A 22,951-nucleotide genomic window follows, 5' to 3' on the forward strand; every position below is an offset into this window, starting at 1 on the left:
TTATCCTCATTGCTTTCCTTGGAGGTGGGGACTAGCATGGGCATTGTTTACAGATGAAGACAGGGCAGTTCCACGTGACTAAGTAACCTAGGTCACCCAGTGAGTAGATCTGAAATCTTGCAGTCTGACTCTAGAGCCATGCTCTTTTAAAAAAAAAAATTTTTTTTTTAAATGTTTCTTTATTTAGAGGGAGAGAGAGCAGGGGAGGGGGAGAGAGAAAAAGAATCCCAAGCAGGCTCCACACTGCTAGCACCGAGCCCCTCGCAGGGCTCAGACTCCCGAATCGTGAAAACCATGAGCTGAGCTGAAATCGAGTCGGACACTTAACTGACTGAGCCACCCAGGCGCCCTTCTCGCGCCATGCTCTCAACCGCTACATCACACTGGTCCTTTCAGACACTGGAGTCTGGCTGCCCATCAGGGCACTTACCCAGGCGAGGAGGAGGGCGTGCAGTGGAAAGACGACGAAGAGGGTGGTGGGTGTAGAGGTATCCAACAGAGTTACTGCCTTTTTTGGTGACCTCCCCACCCCGGCCGGCTGTCATTCCTAGCAGCCTGGAGTGGGGTTTGGGGGTTGTGGAGGAGGTACTGTTTGGTGGAAGGTGGCAGAGCACACGAAGTGTGCGCAGAGTCGTGAGGGGTGGACCTGACAAGTTGCAGAATCGGGTTTGGGATTGGGTGGAGGCAAGTCTGAGAGGGCACTTCCAGGGAGAAGTGGGTGAGGACAGGTGCGCAAACAGGAAATAATGGTGACGATACTTAAACATTTGATAGGGTGTGCAGGTCACCAAGTATTTTGTTCACTATTTCATGTGGACATTTATACACAGGAAAAACAGATGGAACAGAAGCTTTGCACTCTACGCAGTGGGACAGAGGTTGGGGGGGGGGTAGATGTACATGTATTATTTCGGGGAGGCGTAGATGTAGCACTTGGGTGAGAGCCTCCGGCCCCCGTGCGAGGTGGTTAGATCTTGAGTTCACAAGTGTCCGGTTGTGGAGAAGGAGTAAGTTTTAGGTGAATATATGAAACGGTTGCATTTTATTTAATTTTATTTCATCTATTTATTTTGTGAGAGAGCGTGCATGTGAGCAGGATAGGGGCACAGAGAGTGAGAGAGCGAGAATCCCAAGCAGCCTCTGCACCATTAGCAGAGAGCCTGATGGGGGGCGTGAACTCATGAACTGGGAAATCATGACCCGAGACAGAGTCTTGACTAGATGCTTAACCGACTGAACCCCCCCCCCCCCCCGGTGCCCCTGGAACAATGGCATTTTAAAAAGAACTGGGCAGGGGCACGTGGGTGGCTCAGTTGGTTGAACGTCCGACTTCAGCTCAGGTCGTGATCTCACAGTTCACGGGTTTGAGCTCCATGTCAGGCTCTGTGCTGACAGCTCGGGGCCTGGAGCCTGCTTCAAATTCTGTGTCTCCCTCTCTCTGCCCCTCCCCTGCTCATGCTCTGTCTCTCTCTCAAAAATAAGTAAACATAAAACTTTTTAAAAACAACTGGGCAAACTTAGGAGCACTTCACGATACAAACTGGGTGCGAGGGCAGACCTTTCCCTGACCTTAGGCGGATTACTTAACCTCTGTGCTTTATTTTCCTGTGGAAAAGGAAAAGTGTTAAATGCCTGTCTGCCAAGTGCCCACACAGGGCTGTCTTGGGAGCCCTTTATACTCTCTCAAGTACTGTGTAAATGTGAGATGGGGTTCTTAATGATGATCATGAAATAAATTTGGACTCCTAGGCGGCCTTAGGTGTCTATCTGAAATAGTAAAGGCAATATGGCGGTACAGATTGGGGGGATAAATTTGGGGAATAGGAAGGGAGAGGAGAGGGGTTCACGCATCCATTTTGCAAAAGTTAAATAATAGGACTGGAAGCCTAGTTGCAGTTCCAGAACAACCCAGGGGTGCCCAGAGTGGCTTTGTCACCTTATGGCTGCCACCGTCCAGCACACCTTTCTGCATCTGCCCTGTCTAGTACCGAAGCCACTAGCCCCATGTGGCTGTTGAACACTTGAGTGAGGAGCTGAATTTTACATTTTATTTAACTGTAATGAATTTAAAGTTCCATCCAGGTGGCTAGTGGCTCTTCTATTGGAAGGCTCAGGATAGACAAAGGAATGGCTCTTGGTAGAAAATGTAAAAAACCAATCATACTTTGAAGATACAGTTGACCTATTTGTTTGGTTCTTCTTTTATTCCCAGTGGAGACCTACCCGTGTGTCAGAAAACAGGCATTCTGGGCATGGAACCTCCTAGCGCTGGAGGAAGAAGACGCTGATGTCCTTGACTTAAGCAGGGTGTTATGGCTACAAATGGAGAAGTTTGTGAGGGGAGGTTGGGTGGAGGAAGCCCCTTTTGTGGTTAAATCTTCCTTTTCACAGGCGTGTTTATTGTTGGTGAGCTTGGGCAAGTGGGTGAGGGTGGGCGTGTGAGGAAGTAACCATTGATTATCCCCAAGGCTGTCATCCACTTGATGGACAGGGATAATTAGTGGATTAGGCAAGCCCCAATCAGAGAATAAAAGCCCAGGAATGGTTTTTATGATGGATGGGCTTCCACAGTGCATTTCTTCTGAGGGTCTCGGGGGCCCTCCCTCTTGCAGAATGGGGTGGGGAAGGGTGGTCTGGGGGACAAAGCTGTGACAGACAGTCAGGGGCCCTGTCCTTCATCCTTCACACCCACTTCTGGAAGCTGCAGATTCCTGCCTCCTGCTTGTAGAAGCCTGGGGTCCAGAGGCACTCCTGCTCAGGTCAGAAGCTTCTTCTGGAAGCTTTGCTTTTCATTTCCCTGAAGGCTGAGCTCAACAAGGGCTGACCTAGAAGGGGAGGAGGAGGGATGCTGTGGGCTGCACTGCTCAAGCTCATTCTGAGGAGGTTCCCATAGACCTGCCCCGAGGACCTGGTGGCTGGGGAGGTGACAGCATCAGCCTTTAGAGATGCTCCAGACAGGTTCTCTGATCTGGCAGAAGCAGATCAGTCCCGGCATCCATAGAAAACCGGAAGATGTGATCAAGTTATCCATCATCATACCACTAATGACAGCACCCGTGACCATTTTTGGTTCATTCCTATCAGACCTTTTCCAACACAAAGAGCTTTTCTTTGTTTTGTGTCTTTGTGTTGTTTTTTTTTCCCCCCAAGTTCTTGAGGATCATGACCATTTCTAGGGTGACATTATAGCTCCCCTGGAGCATTTGCAGTTGTAATTGGGAGCTGAGTGTTGGGGAAGGCCTTGCACCTCACTTTGCGGACCAGGCAGGACCCAGCCTGCCTACTGAGTGGCTTTCTGCAGCCCTGGGCCTGGGCTGGGCAACCGGTTCTGTTCAGCACACTTCCCAGAATCAGGGTAGCACTCGGGTCATGACGTCAGTCCTCAGCTGCAAAATAATAGCATCTGCTTCTCAGATTGTTGTGAGCGTGTAATAGAGTGTGTATCCAGCTGTGTTCTTCTGTGTGGTCTGTGGACCAGCAGCCTCAGCATCACTCAGGTTAAACATGCAACATCCAGGCCCACCTCACACCAAGAGAATCAGAACTTGCGTTTTTGCAAGATCCCCAGGTAGTAGAAACAATGTATGTGAAAGTTAGAGAAACGCTGATATGTGTGCCTGGCACCAAGCAACCCTTTAGAAAATGGTGATGCTTAATGATGATGATGGTGACGTTGACGTCATCAGGATGAAAAGTGGGGCTTGGGTGGGGGGGTTGCCTGTCCGGCGGTGTGCCCAAGACTTGAGTCCTCAGGATCATGACCACTGGCGAGGCAGCCTCCATCTGCAACCTTTGGACAGGACAGAGGCCTTTGAGCTGGAACCCTACTCCCTATAGCCTGCACCCTGCTCCTCCAATCACTGTTTTATTCTCATCTAAGCTGAATGCTTCCTCCTTGTGAGAGTCTTCTCCAGCTCTGGCTCCTCTCAGATCACCCCTTCTCTGACCACGGCTCCCGGCTCCTCTGTGTTCCCTGTGTGGCAGCGTGGGTGTCTGATTCGCTCAGCTGTCCCCTGAGGTTCTGCTGTCGCAGCGGGCTGGGCTGGGAGAGGCAGTTGCTGCATTATTTATGGGGCATCGTTAACCAGCCGCACTGATGAGTTACACACAGTTTATTCTTCTGCTTCGTGTGTGGGATGCCATCCTGGGCCTCTGTTTAATACAGAACAAAACAAAGCAAAACAGAACCCCAAGCCAAAACAGCCACGGGCTGAGCCCTGCGCCCTGCATTAGGCGAGTGGCCTGTCCAGCCTTCTGGCTGTGGGGAGAGTGGAGGAAGGGGGGAGAAGAGGAGAGGGACCCAGGCGTGTTCCCAGAGTTCAACTTCGAGGGAGGGAGAGGTGGGTAAGCTGGCTCGCATATTTGTTTAAGTGGCCACAAAACTCTCAGGGAAGTTGACAGATTGGGTGGGACTTTTTTTTCAGAAGTAAGAAAATGACTTCAGTTTCCTCCCCACTCCCTAAGGGACCAGGCTGCTGTTAGGTATGTGACCTGTTAGGTTCTCTGGTCACCTAGGTGGTGTGGGATTTATGTCCCTCACCATCTGCCTGGAATTCTGCTCTCTTCTTTGTGGTTGAACTCTGACCTTGCCCTTGAAGGCTGCTCATGGTCACCTTGTCCATCCTGCCCAGGTCCTGCCAGTCCCCAGCATGAGTGCATCACTCCAGTGTCCCTTGGCGAGAGCCCCCTTGTGTCATCTCTGCTTCCCTGTCTGTGTGCCAGCCGTTGCTCTTACTAGAAACCTTTTTCCTTCCTCCCTCTGTTTCTCTGTCCTGGAGCCCACAGTGTGGTGGGGGAGACTCAGGCTCACAGATGGTGAGTTGCATGATGTGGGGGAAGCAGGTGCATTTGAGAATGCTGTGGAAGAGGTGACATTTGAGCTACGTGGTGATGGTGGAATAGGAGTTTTCAAGATTGTTGCATCCCCTTGGAGGTCGGAAGACAGAAGAGCCGCCCTTGGTGCTGTGTGTGGTGTGGGGAGCATGGTGGACGCCCCACCTGGTGGATGCAGGGGTGGGGCCCTGTAGCCGGTCTTCAGGGAAGCCCCGCCTCTCTTGCTGTAGGAGGGGGGCAGTCTTGCAGCTTGATTAAAGGAGTGTCCTCTACATGTTTGTAAACAGGCTCATTTTCTCTTCCCGTTTCTATAATAGGGGACTTTCCCTTTTTCGGAATCCAGTGTGGTCTAAGGTCTATTTTCAACAAATTGCCAGGGGTTCAAAACCTACCCTCCTCTCCAAAGAAAGTCAGGTGGTTCCAGGGAGAGGAGAGTCACATTCCAGTTGCCTGTCACTTTGGACTTGGCAGAACCCGGGTGCCCAGTGGGAGTCTCATTTGCTTTGATTTTGGTCTGTCTGGGAAGTTGTGAAACTTTTATGTGTTCTCTGGTGAGCCCCACGGTGGGGTCTGTGTGAAGACTTTTTCACAGCCCCGGAAATGCATTCCTAGGGACCTCAAATGTGACCTGAGCCAGGTCAGAACCAGAAGCCTCAGAGGGGAGCTTTCTGGGACTTCTTGGTGGGTGGTGCAGGTCAGAAAATTGAGGACTGTCTTGGAAATGCTTTCTAAAAGGGTTCTCAGTGGATACTGCATCTTGATCTGCAGATTTCTTTTGAAATTTGAGCATTCCCGCTTTGGCTCAGTCTTAGAGTCTAGAAAAAGCCAGAGCTTTTTCTCTGTTACCTTTAACGCTTTGTTCAGATTTCTTCTGTCTCCTTTCTCACTTCCTCCAAGATTGTGATTTTAGTAGTAAAACTACTTTTAGGTGGGTAGAAACTTTTTTCTACCTTGAAAGAAACTTAAAAAAACAACCCAGATCTCGAACAATCCAACATCGCTTTGCCTTTACCTTTTAATAACATTTACACACTTTTTAAAAAAAAAATTCTCAATAAGGAGGCTTTTTGTCTTCTGTTCTTAGAAGTTCTTTTCTTTTCCTTTTCATTTTTTTTTTTTTTTTTAGAATCCATTAAATTATATATTGCCTAAAACAGGTGGGCCTGACACTCTTTGATAGACTGTCGAATATCATTAAATCAGGAGCGAGCTGCTTTTGGAAGCCTTCTTCTGGCTGAGTGGGCGTTCGTGGGTGGAGAGCTATGTGCTGCACCCCTTGACTGGAGAGGGGACCCTCCTTTTGTTGCTAATTTGGTAAAGACTTAAGTGAGGCTCCAAGCAGTGGGGGTAGATAAGTAGTTTTTTGGTTTTTTTTAAAGTGCTTTGAGCAGATTTCAGGCGCATTCATGTCGGTTTGAGTACTCTTCCTGTCATGTATTTGGGGGTGACTGAGACTAGGCTGACATGTGCCCAGCTAGTTAACTAGTCGTGAGCTACAGCTGGTTCTGTACTTAGGCCTAAGAATGTGGGATCCCAGCCTGGATGGACAGTCTGACTTAGAGGTTTTCACATCTCTGCCAGCATCCTGAGGGAGATTGCCTGCACACCCTTGGTTCAGTTCTATCAAATGTTCATTGGACACTGACGGAGTGCCTGGCATTGCCCTGAAGCGCTTTAAAAACATTTTTTTTGGGGGGGGGGGCTCCTGGGTGGCTCAGTCCGTTGGGCGTCCACCTTCGGCTCAGGTCATGATCTCACGGCTCATGGGTTCGAGCCCCACGTCGGGCTCTGCGCTGACAGCTCAGAGCCTGGAGCCTGCTTCGGATTCTGTGTCTCCTCTCTCTCTGCCCCTTCCCCACTTGCGCTCCGTCTCTCTCTGTCTCCCAGACACAGAATCCAATGTTTTTCTTAAGAAACATTCTAGATCATCTCCGTGACCTTCTCCAGGGGTCCCTGTATGGGAGTGATTGGTGTTGGGAAAAGGAGGGCCCAGCACTCCTGGCCTCCTTTACGTCGATGAACGCCGATGCCTTCTAGCCATTTGGCTACAAGTTGGTGGTCAGTATATCTGAACATCTTCAGGCTTTTCAGAAGAGCTTCTCATACTTTTTTTGTGGATCTGAAAGAGAATAAAAGGTTAGGTGAGGCTGTAATTGGTTGCTTTGAACTCTTGTGCTTTTAAGGATGCTGACTGATGTCTATCTGGACGGGGATCCCCAGTGGCCAGTCAGAGGACTCTGATCTCAGCCCTTACCTCTTTAATTACTTGGATGTAGATGTAGAAGGGACATTCATACTTGATAAGAAAATGGTAAATATGTTAGGTGTTTTCATTGGAATTCCCCACAATGTCTCGATGGGTCTGGAATGGTAGCCTGAGCTGTCAAAGGTTCACTCAGTGTAAGTTAAAATAAAGTTGTGCTCTTGAGTAGAAGCAGCCCACTGGGGCACAGAGACAAGATGGAGGCAGTGTGGCTTAGCAGAACGGTGACAGGATCTGTGCGTGGGTATTGGTGTCAGTAGCTGCCAATGGACCTCTGCCAGGAGCCAGTCAGACAGGATCCCTGGGGTGTGGCTTAGTGCCCCGTGGGAGCAAATTGTCGCTTGGGGGAATAAATCCAGAGACCTGCAGTTGGGCCAAGCAGGTCTCAAAGGCAGAACTGATGGATGTGCTCTCATGGCCTCTGTGGAACAGACTTTAGGCTCCGGGTGGGTTGTAAATTCATGGTGTTTTGTTGCCAGAACCTCTAGTTTGATCTGAAAATTAAAAAAAAAAAGTAATGACTATTGTTTTCATAAAAATGATACATGATCCTTATTTAAAACTCACTCACACACACACACACACACACACACACACACACAATTCTGGCCATATGGGAAAGTACAAACAGGAAAATAACCTATTGGTCCAAATCTTAACTTCCAGAAATAGCCCATTTTAATTTTGGTAGAGAATTTTCCAGACATCTCTGTGTGCATTTTCAGGCAGGCTTGATACCTACAGAAATGTATAAAGAGACAGTTTTTTTTTTAATGTTTATTTTTGAGAGAGAGCATGAGCCGGGAGGGGCAGAGAGGGAGAGGGAGACACAGAATGTGAAGCAGGCTCCAGACTCTGAGCTGTCAGCACAGAGCCCGATGTGGGGCTCGAACCCATGAGCTGTAAGATCATGACCTGAGCCAAAGTCAGACGCTTAACTGACTGAGCCACCCAGGATCCCCTAAAGAGACTGTTTTATGACAAGTTGTAAAACAAAAATATATTTAATTTTACTTTTATGTAACAGTATTGAAACTGGAGTGAAGTAATACTGGAGAGATTACTGAACTTCAGATGATGATTTCTTCTCCCAAAGAACTTAGTTTTTCAGACATCCCTCTAAAGCAGTGGTTCTTTTTTTTTTTAATTTTTTTTAATGTTTATTCATTTTTGGAGAGAGAGGCAGATCATTAATAGGGGAAGGGCAAAGAGAAAGGGAGACACGGAATCTGAAGCAGGCTCCAGGCTCTGAGCTGTCAGCACAAAGCCCGACGTGGGGCTTGAACTCACAAACCATGAGATCATGACCTGAGCTGAATCTGGACGCTTAACCGACTGAGCCACCCAGGCACCCCCCCCCCTTTTTTTAGTGTTTATTTTGCCAGGGATTGAGAGAGAAGGGGAGGGGCAGAGAGAGAGGGAGAGAGAATCCCAAGCAGACTCCACGTTGTCAGCACAGAGCCTGACATGGGGCTCGAACTCACTAACTGGGAGGTCATGACTTGAGCTGAAATCAAGAGTCAGATTCTCAACTGACTGAGCCATCCCAGGCACCCCTAAAATAGTGGTTCTTAACCAGGGGATGATTTTGTCCCATAAGGTCCATCTGGCACCTGGAGACATTTTTCGTAGTCCCCACCAGTGGCATCTGTGAATGTTCCTGGCATCTCATGAACCGAGGTCAGGGATGGGGCTAGACACCCTGCAGTGCACAGGACAGCCCCTCCCAACCCCCCAAAAGAACCGTCTGGCCCAAAATGTCCTTGGTGGCAAGGTTGAGAAACTGTCCCCAAGGGTAAGAAAATAAGATTGTTAAAACCAATAGGAAGATGAAATCATTATGTTTTAGCTCAGTTGCAATTATAGACTATTCTGATTGGGTTTCTGCAGTGAAAGATGAGACGATTAACTTCATTAGAGTTTCTCCCTCCTCTCCTTAAACTGCAAAATCAGGAGGTGGCCCATGTTAGGCTCACCATGTCAGTGTTCTCAACACTTACATTCTGTCCTACAACGATCACCCCCTAGGTGTTTAATCTTAGTTCTGTGTTTAAATGATTCCGTGCCAAACTCTTCTTTTTTATTTTAAGTTTTTCTTTCAAGTAAACTCCACACCACACATGGGGTTGAACTCACAACCCTGAGAACAAGAGTCACGCTTTACGGACTGAGCCAGCCAGGCACCCCCCAGCTCCATTTCTCTAGCCATGGTTTTTCCTTTCCTGGGTTGATTTTGCATCACCTCTTGGTCAGTTGGCTATTTGATCTTGATATAAATTTAATGTGTAGGGAGGTGTCACAGTCCACTCTGGTTTGCTCCAGTCAGAATGGCACCCGCAGTTTTGAGTTTGTGTCTGAGGACCACACTTAAAAGAGAGACATCGTGCAGTGTCCCAGGATGCTGCAGGGACGTGAAACAGGGGCCTGTGTAGAAAATGAACTGCACTTGGGAAGGGAAGGGAAAGCTGTGGATGAATTCCCCGAGAAGACCTCCCTCTGGAAGCAGGGTAGGCCTTCGCTCTGAGGGTCCGCAGAAGGTTCAAGCCAGTGCTGCATGGACACAAAAGACAGGGTGGCAGAGAGAGGTGTTGAGCTCCCTGTGAGCCGAAATGTGGTGGGGAACTACCTGTTGGCATGTTGTATGTAGATGTTGGGTTCAAGCCATCAGCTGAGTGGCTATATTTAGGTATCTTCTCAACCTTGAGATTCTGATGGTCTAACAACGCTTCCCAGTAGCTGCCTGTCCTAGAGGGGCTCCGGTCACTCTGGTTCTCTCCTCCCTGTCCTTTGAGATAAGGGTGAAAAAAAGCCACAGCCATGGTCACGTGGTTCAGGGCAGAGCCTTACGTGTTCTGCACATCTTGAATTTGGACCCATCATTTACTACTCAAAATGTGATCCATGCATCTATAGGTTAGATTCCACCAAACGTGTTCCAGTCGGTGTTTGTAGTATTTATAAGATTACCGGGCCTGAGTATATTCGAAACCCGTTTCTGAGCCGATACGTTTATATATAATCTGGGCAACATACCGTAGACTGCAGAGGAAGAGAGCACACACAGATCGTTCCCTGTGTAATTGGAGTCTGGGTGTTCTGTTATTGTCTTAGTCAGGTGTCGGTCACAGCATGCCTTACTGATCGATGACTTTGTTTTGTTGTAGGGGAGCTATCCAGTTTGGGAGGATTTCATAAACAAAGCAGGAAAGCTACAGTCCCAGCTTCGGTAAGTATAGAAGCCTGTCGTTCCCAGAAAGTGGCAACATCCACAGACAAAGGATGGAATAGGACAGACCCAGGATGCAGATTGAGGTTAATTTTGGAAGTGTTACAGGTACAGAAGCATGTAGTGGGTTCTAATTTGAGCATTGCCACTTGTTAGCCTTATGTCTTGGGCCCCGGTTCCCTTAGGTAAAACTGAACTGTCTGCTCTGCCTTCTTCCATAGGAATTTTCAGAGTCAGATGAGCTGTTATATATGTAAGGTAATAATGGGCAACATTCATGTAACGCTCACTATGTGCCAGGCATATGTTAATTAAATCTCCCAACCCTGGGAGGTAAGTACAGCTATTATCCTCAATTTACTGATGACAAAAATGAGGCACAGAGAAACTTAACCAACTTGTGCAAAGTCACACAGCTAGTAAAAGCCAGAGCAGGGATTTGAACCTGAGTCTGGCTGCGAGGTCCATTCTGCTTACTGCCTATCCGTATAAAGAGCTTACAGCTTATTGTTGACTACTGTATCATTCCATTTGTGTGCAAGGTCTAGAAAACGCACATCTGCAGAGACAGATGTAGATTAGTGGCTGCCTGGGCCTAGTGGAGGAAAAGGAGATTGAGTACACGTGGGCATGAGGAATCTTTTCGGGGTGATGGAAATGTCCTAAAGTTGGCTCGTGCTAGTGGTTGCAAAATTCTAAGTTCACTAAAAAATTGTTGAATCACACACCTACAAAGGTTGAATTTTACGGTATACAAATTATCCCTCAATACAGCTATTTAAACAATAAGATCTAGGGTCAGTCGGCTCTAAGGGGCTATTGTTGCTTTGTCTTGTGCTTGTTTATGTATCATTTGATGTGAAATAGAATCTTCTTGTTACAGCTGTATGCTTTTAAATCAGTGAGGAGAAAGGCTACTCAGCGGTGTTCCATGAGGGACAGGGCATTTACAAAAGCAGTAATTCTCATGACTCCTGTTCATGGCATAAGGGGGATGACATCAGTTGTTTTGAATGTATGCAGGTGGTTTTCCAGAGGACAAAGCAAGTAGGGGTTTTCTAGGATAAAAAACCATGTGGATGACATGACACTTTTGGTCCTTTGCCCATGGACATCAGGGGGTTACCGCCCAGAGCTTTAACCATAGGACTGGACATTTCGTGGTTCCCCTGTAGGTCAGGAGAGAAGAACTCCAGAAGGATGGATCTTTCCTCTTCCATTCTGTCAGCTTTGTGGGGCCTGGGATTTCTATCCCATGCACCTGGCGTTTCCCAAGCTGTCCTTGGTCTTCCAGGAGACTCAGGAATACAGCCCCTTCTCTGTTTGTCAGATCCTTTACCATTTCGGTGCTTAAGAACTTGTAAAGACTTTCTGCTGGGCCAGCTCCACTCTCTTCTGTCTGAATGCAAAGCCCTGCAGAAGCATTTACCAGCCTCACCTTATCAAGCTACTCACTCTACTCATTGATTTTAAATAGTCTCCATCCTGTAGGTCCCTGCTGGAATCAACCAGTAAAACATTTAAGTAGCCCCCCCCCACCACCATCCCCCCAACACATACACGTTTTTCTTATGTGGCCTCATTTAATTATCTGGCAGCCTTTTCAGGGTCGACCAATGAAAAGATTCTCTTCCCCTTTTACCAAAGAGCAAGCCAAAACTTAAGGTAAATATGAGGTTAGTACAGCTGATTAGTTACAGTAAAACTTTTAAAGCAATCTTATACTCACTAGTACAAAGTACACTTTTTACTTTTTAACAACTGTTTAGGCCTCCTGAGGGCAGGGGCCATTTCTTTATTTTGTCAAACTGGTAGTGCCCAGCTGAGAGCCTCACACACATGGTTTGGTGTTCTGCAGTAAAGAAAGGATAAGGCTATAGAAGAGGCAAATAAGCTGGGAACACATACACCAAATCACTCCTTTGTGCTGCCCCATCAGAGAACTAAGATATATTATGACAACAGCAGACAATGAAATAGGACTCATTGGAAGGCGGTGTTTAAAAGCTCCTAATTCCTCACACATGACCACCATCCTCCTTTTCAGTGGAGCCCTGGTGACGGAGTAACACACAAGGCATCTCTATAGCTGGCTCATTAAATTGGGATGATTGGCATTGACTTGAAAATAAATCCGTCCATTGTGTCAGATAGTAACTGTAAATCAGAAGGAGCTATTTATAAATCCCAGGATGTTTGAAAAAGCTGACTTTTCCAGGGTTTGCGTATGATGTCAACTCTTTGAAAAATATGCTTCAAAGGGGTTTTTTCTTTCAGTTTTGTGCCGTGTGTATGTCTTTTTTTTTTTTTTTTAATTTGAGCAGAATGGCTTTTTGCTCTAATGGAAAATATCAGGCCTCATTCTGCAGTTGGGTGCTAAGGGACTGTTGGACAGGTTTTCCCAGGGATGACTTCCAGCATCTTCCAGAACCTTCTGTCTCAGAGCTATGGTTGCTGAGTTTTAGAGCCACTTCTTCAGTTCCATCTTGAACTCTTTTTTTAGTTCTTATTCTCACATTCTTCCTTCAACAGCTCTGCATTCTTAGGAGTGCTGAGTAGAGATTAGATTCATACGTGAAATATTTGGAAATGAGCTTCGGGCTCCATGCTTGATTGTGAGTCCCGTGTGTGTGTGAGTCCTGAGGCTGGTTTGTTCTCGTTGTCCTTGACCCTGGCGTGGAGAGGTGCTTCCTCTCCATTGGATGACAGGTAGATCACAGCGCTAGGAACCAGTAGACCACAGAGTGCTCAAGAGGATGTGAGGAACTCAAAATAATTTCTAGGACAGCAAATGAGTGTAGTGACTTCTCCCTGGTGTCAGCTTTGAGGAATTCAGAAGATGCAGTCGAGATAGCATTCTGAGGTTGAAAAAATGGTGTCTCAATTTCATTGTAAATGGGATTTAGGGGGAAAGAGTCACATAGCCAGGATCTGATCTGGCAGTGGGATGAGCATGGGACTGTGTGTCCTTCTGGGCTACCAGTTCCAGTTCTGGGATGAACTTGTGATCTTTTTTTTTTTTTTTTAATTAAAAAAAATTTTTTAAATGTCTATTTTTGAGAGAGGTAGAGAGCAGGAGGATGGGAAGGGCAGGGAGAGAGGGGGAGGATCTGAAGCGGGCTCTGTACAGATAGCAGAAGGCCCAATGTGTGTCTTGAACTCATGAACTGAGAGATCATGACCTGAGCTGAAGTCAGACACTCAATTGACTGAGCCACCGAGGTGCCCCCAAACTAGTGATCTTGAAAGTCACTCTACTTGTCTCAGTTTTCCCATCTCTAAAATGAATTATTTGAAGTAGAGGATCTCTTTCCAACATTCCGTCTCCCGGTCCATGTCTATATGCTGTTTTCCTGCTCTAAAATTATTTCCACTTGTACCATAGTTTTTAATGATGGTTTTCATTTAGGTAAAAACACCTGTCTTTCCTCCTTTGTGAAATTTTGCCTGGTAATTGTGTTACACCATCAGGTGTCGTGATGGGAAGACTTGCCAGCATTCACCGAGCGGCATCGAATGAGCTGGATGTTTTTGGGAGAGTGTGCTAATATCGGGAAGAAATGCTTCCTAAGGGGGGGGAAAAAAAGTAGGCCTGCAAAGCCAGTGGTTGTCCACGTCCAGTAGGGTCATTTCTCCTAGAAGGTTGCATTCAGTTCTCCACAGAGGTTTTAACCCTTGAGCTGTAATGAATTTGCTAGTGTGAGACATTCCTCATGCTTTTGTTATCTGTTTGCATTTTAGGACCACAGTAGTAGCAGCGGCTGCCTTCTTGGACGCCTTTCAGAAAGTGGCCGACATGGCTACCAACACACGTGGTAAGCAGATGGAGGGATGGCGCCCAGCGTGAACCGAGTTCAGCATGTGCCTCTTTATTTACCCTTGGGCGGCGTCACGAGGAGATACAGCCTAAGTTATCAGAGCTTAGCTGACTCCTAGTTTTCACGTCCTAGAACACTTTGTAGGATTCCACCTATTAGAAGTTGCAAACAGTTCTCTGGACAATGAAGCACGTGAGAAGAACGAAAACTAAAGGAAAGCAACCGCGGGTTAGGCGGGAAGTGGCTGGACGTGTTAGTTTGATCACTTTTAATGACATGCCGGCTGCAAAGCCTTGAACCGTGTGTCTGGTTGCAGTTTGTTTTTCCCTCCTCACACGGGTTGTCCTAAGAGTTGCCTTACTCCCTGGGGAGCGGGCAGTGAGAATGCTCGGGTAGACCATTTTTCTGCGAGGAGCCCTCGTGTAAGCGGTGCGCTGTTGCGTCGTATCTGGTGATGTGTCTCCCACATTTTTCTGCAAACCCCTGAAGAGTGTGACTTGGTCGTGTCTTAACTCCCCCAAAATAGTTCTTACGACGTAGCAGGTGTTTAAAGTCGGCTTATTAAATCAATGAACAAAGGGGACTGTGGTGCCAATTTTCAGTAATTTCAGGGACTACTGAATCATACAAAAGAATAACAAAACGTGTATAAAGGAGAAAATGATAGCTCCTATATCCTCTACCATTATTGGAAAGACATTACCCGTAACGTGGAGACCTCTGTTCAAAGAGGGGTGCTTTCCTTTTCGTTCCCAGCCAGGGACGCTCTCCTCCCTTTCTTTTTTTTGTTTTGCCTTATATTTCTGGGTCTGCTTCTACACTGCCTGTTCTCTTCATTGTCATGGGAACATTGGAAAAGGTGGGTGTTGGGGGCAAGTGTTGAGGGGTTGCCCTCAGTCACACGAGGGTTTAGCTTCTCTGACACACCTCTCTACCTCCAGTGGGTTTCAGTAGGTACCCCTTTACCGTAGGTACTTAATTAAATATTCATGGGGCGCCTGGGTGGCTCAGTCCGTTAAGCGTCCGACTTCAGCTCAGGTCACGATCTCGCAGTCCGTGAGTTCGAGCCCCGCGTCAGGCTCTGGGCTGATGGCTCAGAGCCTGGAGCCTGCTTTCGATTCTGTGTCTCCCTCTCTCTCTGCCCCTCCCCCGTTCATGCTCTGTCTCTCTCTGTCCCAAAAATAAATAAACGTTAAAAAAAAAAAATATTCAAATGAATGTGCAGTGAGGACACTTCTCATTCATTCAAGAAGCCCGAAACCTGCTAATATTTTAGGTACCATTATGGGACCACAAAAACCAATATATTATTTATCCTCCTTGGCCTGGAAGGGCTTGCAGTTGAGTGGGGTGGGGGTGGGAAATGAGATGTGCAAATAAAGGATTTCGGTGTGGAAGTAACATGCGTGGTACAGTACTAGCGATAGGACAGCGTGCTGGGGGAATATCGAAACGTGAGCAATGTACTCAGTTCAGGAGCCAGAGTCCTCCCAGGGGAGGTCTTCTGTCTCCTTATTTCCAAGATGCCAGTGGTGTTTCGAAAGGTTCCCTAGGAGAATGTGATGGAGATATCAGAGCGGTGGTTTGAAGAACTTGATCTGGTTCGCCAGCTTGATATGGGTCTTAGCTAGTAACTTTCTTAATCCCTTAAAAGATGATGACCTAGTTGACATGTGTCCGTTATATTCTTCTTCATACGTGCATGTTCTAAACGTTCTATAACCTTTAAGGCAATAATCACCACTGTTAAGTGTTTTTGAGTCTGTTTTATATTTTCTCCAGCGATATCCAGAACTGGACTTGTCTTTCTAGAATAGCCATCGGAATGTGTATTTCTTAAAAGAATTGCTCTACTATTTTAAAGAACTTAGATAGCTGATACTGCATTTTTGAGGCTCTGTGATCCTTAATCAGGTCTTATATTTTAATATTGAATTATTGGTTGGACCCTAAAGGATGGAATAAAGCAGCATCCCCTGATTTCTCATAATTGCTTGCATCAAGGAGCCAGGGTTTCTGCAGAGGCTGCTCCCTGGAGTGGTTCTCGGCAGGAAACCAGGGGGACCTGCACATCTCCTGGTTGCAGGGAAGAAAAACAGAGCAATCATCTGTGGGGAAAGAACGCGAATAGCCTCTCTCTGGTGGTGACAGAGGTAAGAGTCAGAGTTTGGAGGTGATGTACTCGACAGAAGACAACTAATGTCACAGTGAACAGACTCTCGCTTTGATATATTTTTAAACCACTTGATTTCAGGTCATTTTTAGCGATGCCAGAATACATCTCGCCATCTCTAGTGTCCATGTGCACTGGGGGAAAATAACTTTCCCTTGAGTGTGAGAACTCTCCCGTGACCTACAAAGGGTATGGTCGATAACAAAGAAGGTGTATTTTATGGAGATGATAAGAGAGAAGCACGGAGGTGCTTCTTGTATGTTCCATAAGCATCAGAAGTGATTTTTACTAAGTTATTTTTTACTTACAAATTGAAAAACCTGGAACACGTGCTTTTGTTTAAAAAATTCATAGAACAAAATGCGTAAAGTAAAATCCACCCTCCCAGTACCCCCTTGCAGCGACTGGAGTAAGCGTCATATATATACTTTTTTTTTGTATACATAAATGCGTCCGGGAGGAAAAAAGCTAGTTGCAGAACAATGTGTAGAATGGTATGTGGAATAAAGTACATCTGGGTGATCTAAAGGTAGCCCATAAGGAACATGTTCTCATGCTTGTACTCCACAGTATATTGTAGTTATCTTTCCACATCCATACCTGTGGATCGGCCTTGTCCTTTCTAGTGCCCAAATGGAATTTCATAGTCTGGAAACAGAAGGATTTTCTCATTCTTCAGTTGATGGAAATTTAGGGTATCTCCATTTATTTGCTTTTACAAGGCACTCAGCAATTGATGCCCATGTATATATCCTTTGGGAGATTTATGTGTGACCTGTTTTTAATAGTGTGTGCATCTCCATGGAAACGATCTATAGAAAATGCTTCAAACGGTTTTGGTCAGCAGCAAATCTACTTGGATTTGATGTCATTACAGACTGTAACTCTAATGTGGTTTGCAGTTTGATATCTGCCCTCTACGAAGTCCAGTTTTTTGCTTAGAGCTTCTCGAAGTGTTTTTTGAGTCCTTCTTGCTGGAAGTGATAGAAGGGAAGTTAAGCGCATCTCTTTTGGTCAGGTATCGAGAATCTCAAGTTAGCATGCCCCTGGTTTCCAAAATACTAGCATTCCATATTATCTCCCAAAGCTCTGAAATTCCTCTATCCTTTTTAGCGAATATTTTGCACTAGCTATTAATATAATGTATTTAGGAAAAACTTTTAAAGCTATTCACTATAAGAGCAAAATTACTCTAGTCATTATATAACTACTGTTAAATAGAATGTGGAAATACGTTAGAACTCGATTTTGTTTGTCACACAAACGTGTATAAGTTGGTATTATGATGTGTGTAGGTTAATAATTAAACTATAATGGAATTTAAGGGTTTATTAACACCATAATACATAGTACAGTTTCATGTTTTGTTGATTTTTGCACTCTTGGATGAATATACAGTTTGCATTTAGTATGAAAGTACACCTTTGTATTTAACATGAAAGTACACCTTTTCCCATATTACTGGCCGCAAAGAATTATCGTCTAGGCACTTGCTATGCATGGAATGCCAGACTTTGTGGAGCAGGGTCCCCATCTTCTTCGTGTCCACGATGGACCAGCAAATGGCCTATTATAGGAGTTGAGAAATGTTTGAACTGACTGGTATGCAGTTGTCTGAGTTACTTAAAAATAAAAAGAAAAGGACTACCGGGTTGTGTTCACGTGCTTCTCAGTCTTGGGCAGCAGAGGCACCATACTGGGGGAATAGCACTCCTGCGCCTGAGTGTGCCTTGCACACTGGGCCCTGCTCCCTGTTTCACTGGAAGGCAGGGGTACCGAGCTGATGAGACCCTCCGCCTTAGCACTGGCCCTGCGCAGCACTGCATTGTTTGCTTATGTCAGCAAGGGCCTTTGAAGTGCATAATGCTATGTGACTTTCATTTTTGGCTGCCTCTGTGTGCCTGGGTAATTACTTTATAGCTCTGAAAAACCATCTCAGGGCTGTTTAGATAATGATCCACCAAACCCAGAGTGAGGAGTTTTAAGATTTTATGAAGAAAGGAAATGGATCCCCAGCCGACCAGATCATCTTTAATGTCCAAAAGCCTTTGTACATCACTTAAAAAAGTGGGCGTGGTTTCGAGATTGGAAATCATGATAGGGAACCTTTATTGACTAGTAATGTGGGCGGGCTCTGTTCTAAGTACATCACGTATGCGGAGTCAATTCTCACAACGGCTGGTGAGATAGGTGCTCACGATCTCCGTTTTAGGTGATAAAATCGGGATGAAGAGAACTTGACTTAAACCAAAGTTACATGGCCAGTTAGTGGTAAAAGGAGTCTGGCCCAGAGCCTAAAATTTGACCATTAAATTACAATTCCTTATGTAAGGAGCTCCTGGATTTAGTATAAGCTTATATTTGCTTTTCAAGTTACTTGATCCTGAATGTACTAAAAGGATCTGTGTGGCACCTTGGAATAACCAAGATTGGGAGCTGTGATGCCCAGTTGTGTCTTCTGGCTTTGCCAACTATGCCGCCCTGAGTAAATTACAGTAGCGCCCCCTTGTCCACGGGGGAATATGTTCCAAGACTCTCAGTGGATGCCTGAAACTGGAGATCGTCCCAAACCCTGTATAGACTGTTTTTTCCTATACATACATACCTATGATAAAGTTTAATTTATAAATTAGGCACAGTAAGGGTCATCTGGGTGACTCAGTCAGTTAAGCGTCAGACTCTTCATTTTGGCTCAGGTCAAGATCTCATGGTACGTGAGTTTGAGCCCCACCTCAGGCTCTGCGCTGACATCACAGAGCCTGCTTAAGATTCTCTTCTCTCCTTCTTTCTCTTCCCCTCCTCCACTCTCTCTTTCTCAAAATAAATAAATAAAAACAGGCACAGTAAGAGGTGAACAACAAAAACTAATAATAGAACAATCCTGACAATACACTATAATAAAAATTATGTGAATGTGGCCTTTCTGTCTCTCAGAATATCTTCTTGTCCTGTACTCACCCTTCTTCTTGTGATGATGGGGGATGATAAAATGTCTACGTGATGAGATGAAGTGAGGTGAATGACGTAGGCACTGCGACCTAGCGTTAGGCTGCCGTTGGACCTTCTGACGCTTTGTCAGAAGGAGGGCCATCTGCTTCTAGACCGCCGCTGACTGAGACCACGGAAAGCAAAACCATGGATAAGGGGGAGAACTACGGTATATTTTGCTTTTTGGGCTTTAATTTCCCCAACTATAAAAGGGGTTTTCCCGGGACATAGAGTCCTGGATGGTCACAAGTCCTCTTTCTTAGTTCTAATATTCAATGGTTTTAAACCTCATTTGGTCCTATTAAATTCATAAAATATGAATGAAGTTGGACAGTCTAAATTCTCTCCGCAAGGCTATCTTTAGAGTTTCCAATTTTTGCTCTGGAGTCAGGAAGTGGAGGAAGCAAAGTTAAGCACAGGACTATGGAGAAGGGAGGGTTAGAAGAGAAAAATAAGGCTCCCCTCCCCCACCCCAGACCTGCTGCTGCTGCGTGTGCCCGAGGGCAGGTGGAAGGAAGCTGGAACTTTTGGACCACCACCTAGATCCAGACTGTTGGGAGATGTGCCTTAATCAGGGAGCCTGGGTTGCCAAGGTTCTGTGTGTCCGTGAAGAAAACCTCTGTGGCTTAGTGGTTTTTGCAAATATGTTGCGTGTGTTTAGTATATATTTTGTTAAATGCCAGGGTCTCCGCATCTGGCTGCGTGGATCATAATCACCCAGGAAGTTGGTTTCAAAAGACAGATTTCGGGGCCCTGCCTGTGGGATCAGAATAACTGGGTAGGACCTGGGAATCTCAGATTTTTTTAAAGTTCCTCGGGAGATTTTACTCCCCGGCGAGGTTTGTGCCTCCTGCCATAAACCACCTGTCCGGGGCCATCTCTGCCGGGGGCTGGCACTTCCACCCACGAAGAAATGCTCATGGCCCCCTGAAACTCTTAAGACCTTTGATCCGTGTCTGCTGGACATGTGCATTCCAGATCTGGAATGTCCTTCTCATTCCACCCCGTCCGCCTCCTTGAGATGCTTGAGGATTTGCTGCTCGTCTTCCAAGAGCCGGGTAAACCGTCACATCACCAGTGACACTCTTGCCCACAAGGTAGAGTGAGACCTCAGGCCTCGGGACCTCTGTGGTACCTGCTGCCGCCGGCAGGTGCACCTCACTGTGTCCTTACCGTTTCCCCACCAGAACGCAGGCCCCTCCAGGATAGGCCTGCACCCTGCTCCTCTCTGAGGAGCCCAGGCACCTAGATGCCCAGTGTCTGGCATTGGGCCAGGTGCAGACAGCGTCTCAATGAACGACCGAGTGCGTGTCGCAGTTACCACACTCCCACGGTGCCTCAGTGGATCTGGGTGAGGAGGGCTGTCCTTGTGGCCGGTGGGAGGCTAGTGGGGTGGGATCTTGGTCAGATTCCACTTGGGGATTCAGAATTCAAATTTTGATGACCCCTCCTTGAGGTCGAGTCTGGTGGAATGTGTGACTTGATATTTCAGTAGCTGAAGAGGGCCTAGCAATTCCTCGATGCAGTCACAGGAAGGGGCAGGTGGGTGAAAGACGGAGCCCAGGGAAGAGCCGGAACCTTCCCTTCTAGGAGAGGAGGTCCTGGGAAGCTGTTTTCAAGAGGCAGCCAGACTGGTTCTGTTTGCCCCCAAGTTTTATTTTAACTAGGTTGTTTGGAATTTCACTAGCCCTTAACTTCTGGATTGACTTTGGTGTTCAAGTCAGACAGACCCTTTCACGTAATTAGAGCCTTATGATTTCTACCTAGGAAGCTACTTAGCCACAAACCGGAGGTGGAAGAGGGAATTAATTATTTTTAAAAAGTCATAAAGCCCTTCTCACAGGCCTGGAACTGAATATTCTTTGAATATGACCTTAAGGGAATGTCGACAAACTTACTCACTGATTAAAAATAAAGATGTCTAAAACTGCAATCTGCTAATCTCTAGGTATGGCTGTGGATCATAAACTATTATTTTTGGTTGTTGTCTTTGGGATTTTAATGCCTTTAGGAAAAGAGGGAACTTACAAATATTTGAGAAACGAGCTTAGTTGTGATTTTTCTTTAAGAGCTGAGCCTTTTTCTAAAAAAAAAAATTCAAGGATCATATATTAATTTTTCTGATGATCTTATTCTGAGGATTTATAGATAATAGGAGGAAAAAAGGAGTCTGGCATAAAGCATCTGTGGAGCCTGGATAAAAAGTTTTGTGGAAACCTGGCAGGGGTTAATTTTGCTTGGAACCTGTATATGGCTGTAGTTGGGGCACCTTAGCTCTGATTTCCTGGAGCCTGGCATGTCTTTTTTTTTTTTTTTTTTTTTTTTTTTTCAACGTTTATTTATTTTTGGGACAGAGAGAGAGCATGAACGGGGGAGGGGCAGAGAGAGAGGGAGACACAGAATCGGAAACAGGCTCCAGGCTCTGAGCCATCAGCCCAGAGCCCGACGCGGGGTTCGAACTCACGGACCGCGAGTTCGTGACCTGGCTGAAGTCGGACGCTTAACCGACTGCGCCACCCCGGCGCCCCAAGCCTGGCATGTCTTAAGTGCCTGGGAAACAGTTGCTGATTTGTTGAAAAATTTCATAAGACAAAACACTTCCTAGCGTACAGGGTGGATGGACCAGCTGCTGTATTCTCTCATATTTTTAAACATGAGTTTAGTGCTGTATAGAAGATGACCTAGAAACTCTCCACTGCTTTTCATTTTCAGGGTTTTGAACTTGATTTTGATTCACATGAATTATGCTGAGGAAACCCTAAGCAAATTTTGCCTCTGCTGGTAGTTGACATTTTGAATTCTCCCTGCTAGGATGCTGGTGGGTGTGGTGGGGAGTAGAACAGAGCTCGGAAGAATAAGAACATTTGTATTTGGCTGAAGTGGGAAATTGGCCCGACAAAGACAAAGTCACCTTTTCTCTCGAAGTTCTTTTTTGTTTGTTTTCCCTTTAATTGCAGGCCCAGTGCCAGGACTCGACGGCTGTCGTGTATGCCGTGGAGTCCTGGCCCTGTGGAGCCTTCAGTCGGGGCCAGGCCGTTCTGTGTGATGCTGCAAATGTTCTACCTTTCCCTGTCCAATGTGGGAGTTACAAGCCACACGTGGTTATTGAGCACTTGAAATGTGGCTGGTGTAACTGAGGAACTGAATTTCTCATTTTTTTGGAATTTTAATTCATTTTAATTATATATAACTTGCAACTTAGCTGAGGGCTGTGGTGGTACCTCAACCTCGGATAGCTTTGGTGTTGCTTCAGGAACTTCTATCAGCTTCTCAAGCCACTCCATACTTAAATGTGTACATGTGGAGGAGTGCATATACATCTGTGTTTGTATTTAATACCTCTTGTAGTCTCAATCTTACGTGAAGGACAAATGAAAAATTTCTAATTTGCTGCTATTTATGATAATATTCAACCTAGCTAAAAAGTGTCGCCTATTATGTAAACAGCTTCGGGATGTAAGTTCTCCATCTCCTAAAGAGATTTTGGAGTTGTCTTTGACTTACTAAGAAGGGACATAAAAAAATATAATGTCTTTTTAAGTGGGTTCATAAATGCACATCCTGCTTGTGGGTTTCATTATTTTGATGCTTTTCCACTCTGATAGACCTTGCGTCGCTTTAATTCGTAACCACAGTACATTTAATCCTAC

General features: G+C 46.0%; 1 protein-coding gene across 5 annotated transcripts in view; it reads left to right on the plus strand.

The window, feature by feature from the left end:
- MTSS1 (MTSS I-BAR domain containing 1) overlaps positions 1–22,951 on the plus strand; it is a 163,324-nt gene that overhangs the window by 13,762 nt on the left and 126,611 nt on the right. For all 5 annotated transcript variants that reach the window (XM_086695052.1, XM_086695053.1, XM_086695055.1 and 2 more), the window contains exons 2-3: positions 10,261–10,322; positions 14,064–14,137. In XM_086695052.1, the coding sequence (XP_086551178.1) occupies positions 10,261–10,322; positions 14,064–14,137 (136 nt within the window). The remainder of the gene's footprint in view (positions 1–10,260; positions 10,323–14,063; positions 14,138–22,951) is intronic.

This window comes from Puma concolor, chromosome F2 (assembly GCF_028749965.1).
Source record: "Puma concolor isolate L17-30 chromosome F2, mPumCon1.1.hap2, whole genome shotgun sequence".
NCBI classification, from domain to species: domain Eukaryota; kingdom Metazoa; phylum Chordata; class Mammalia; order Carnivora; family Felidae; genus Puma; species Puma concolor.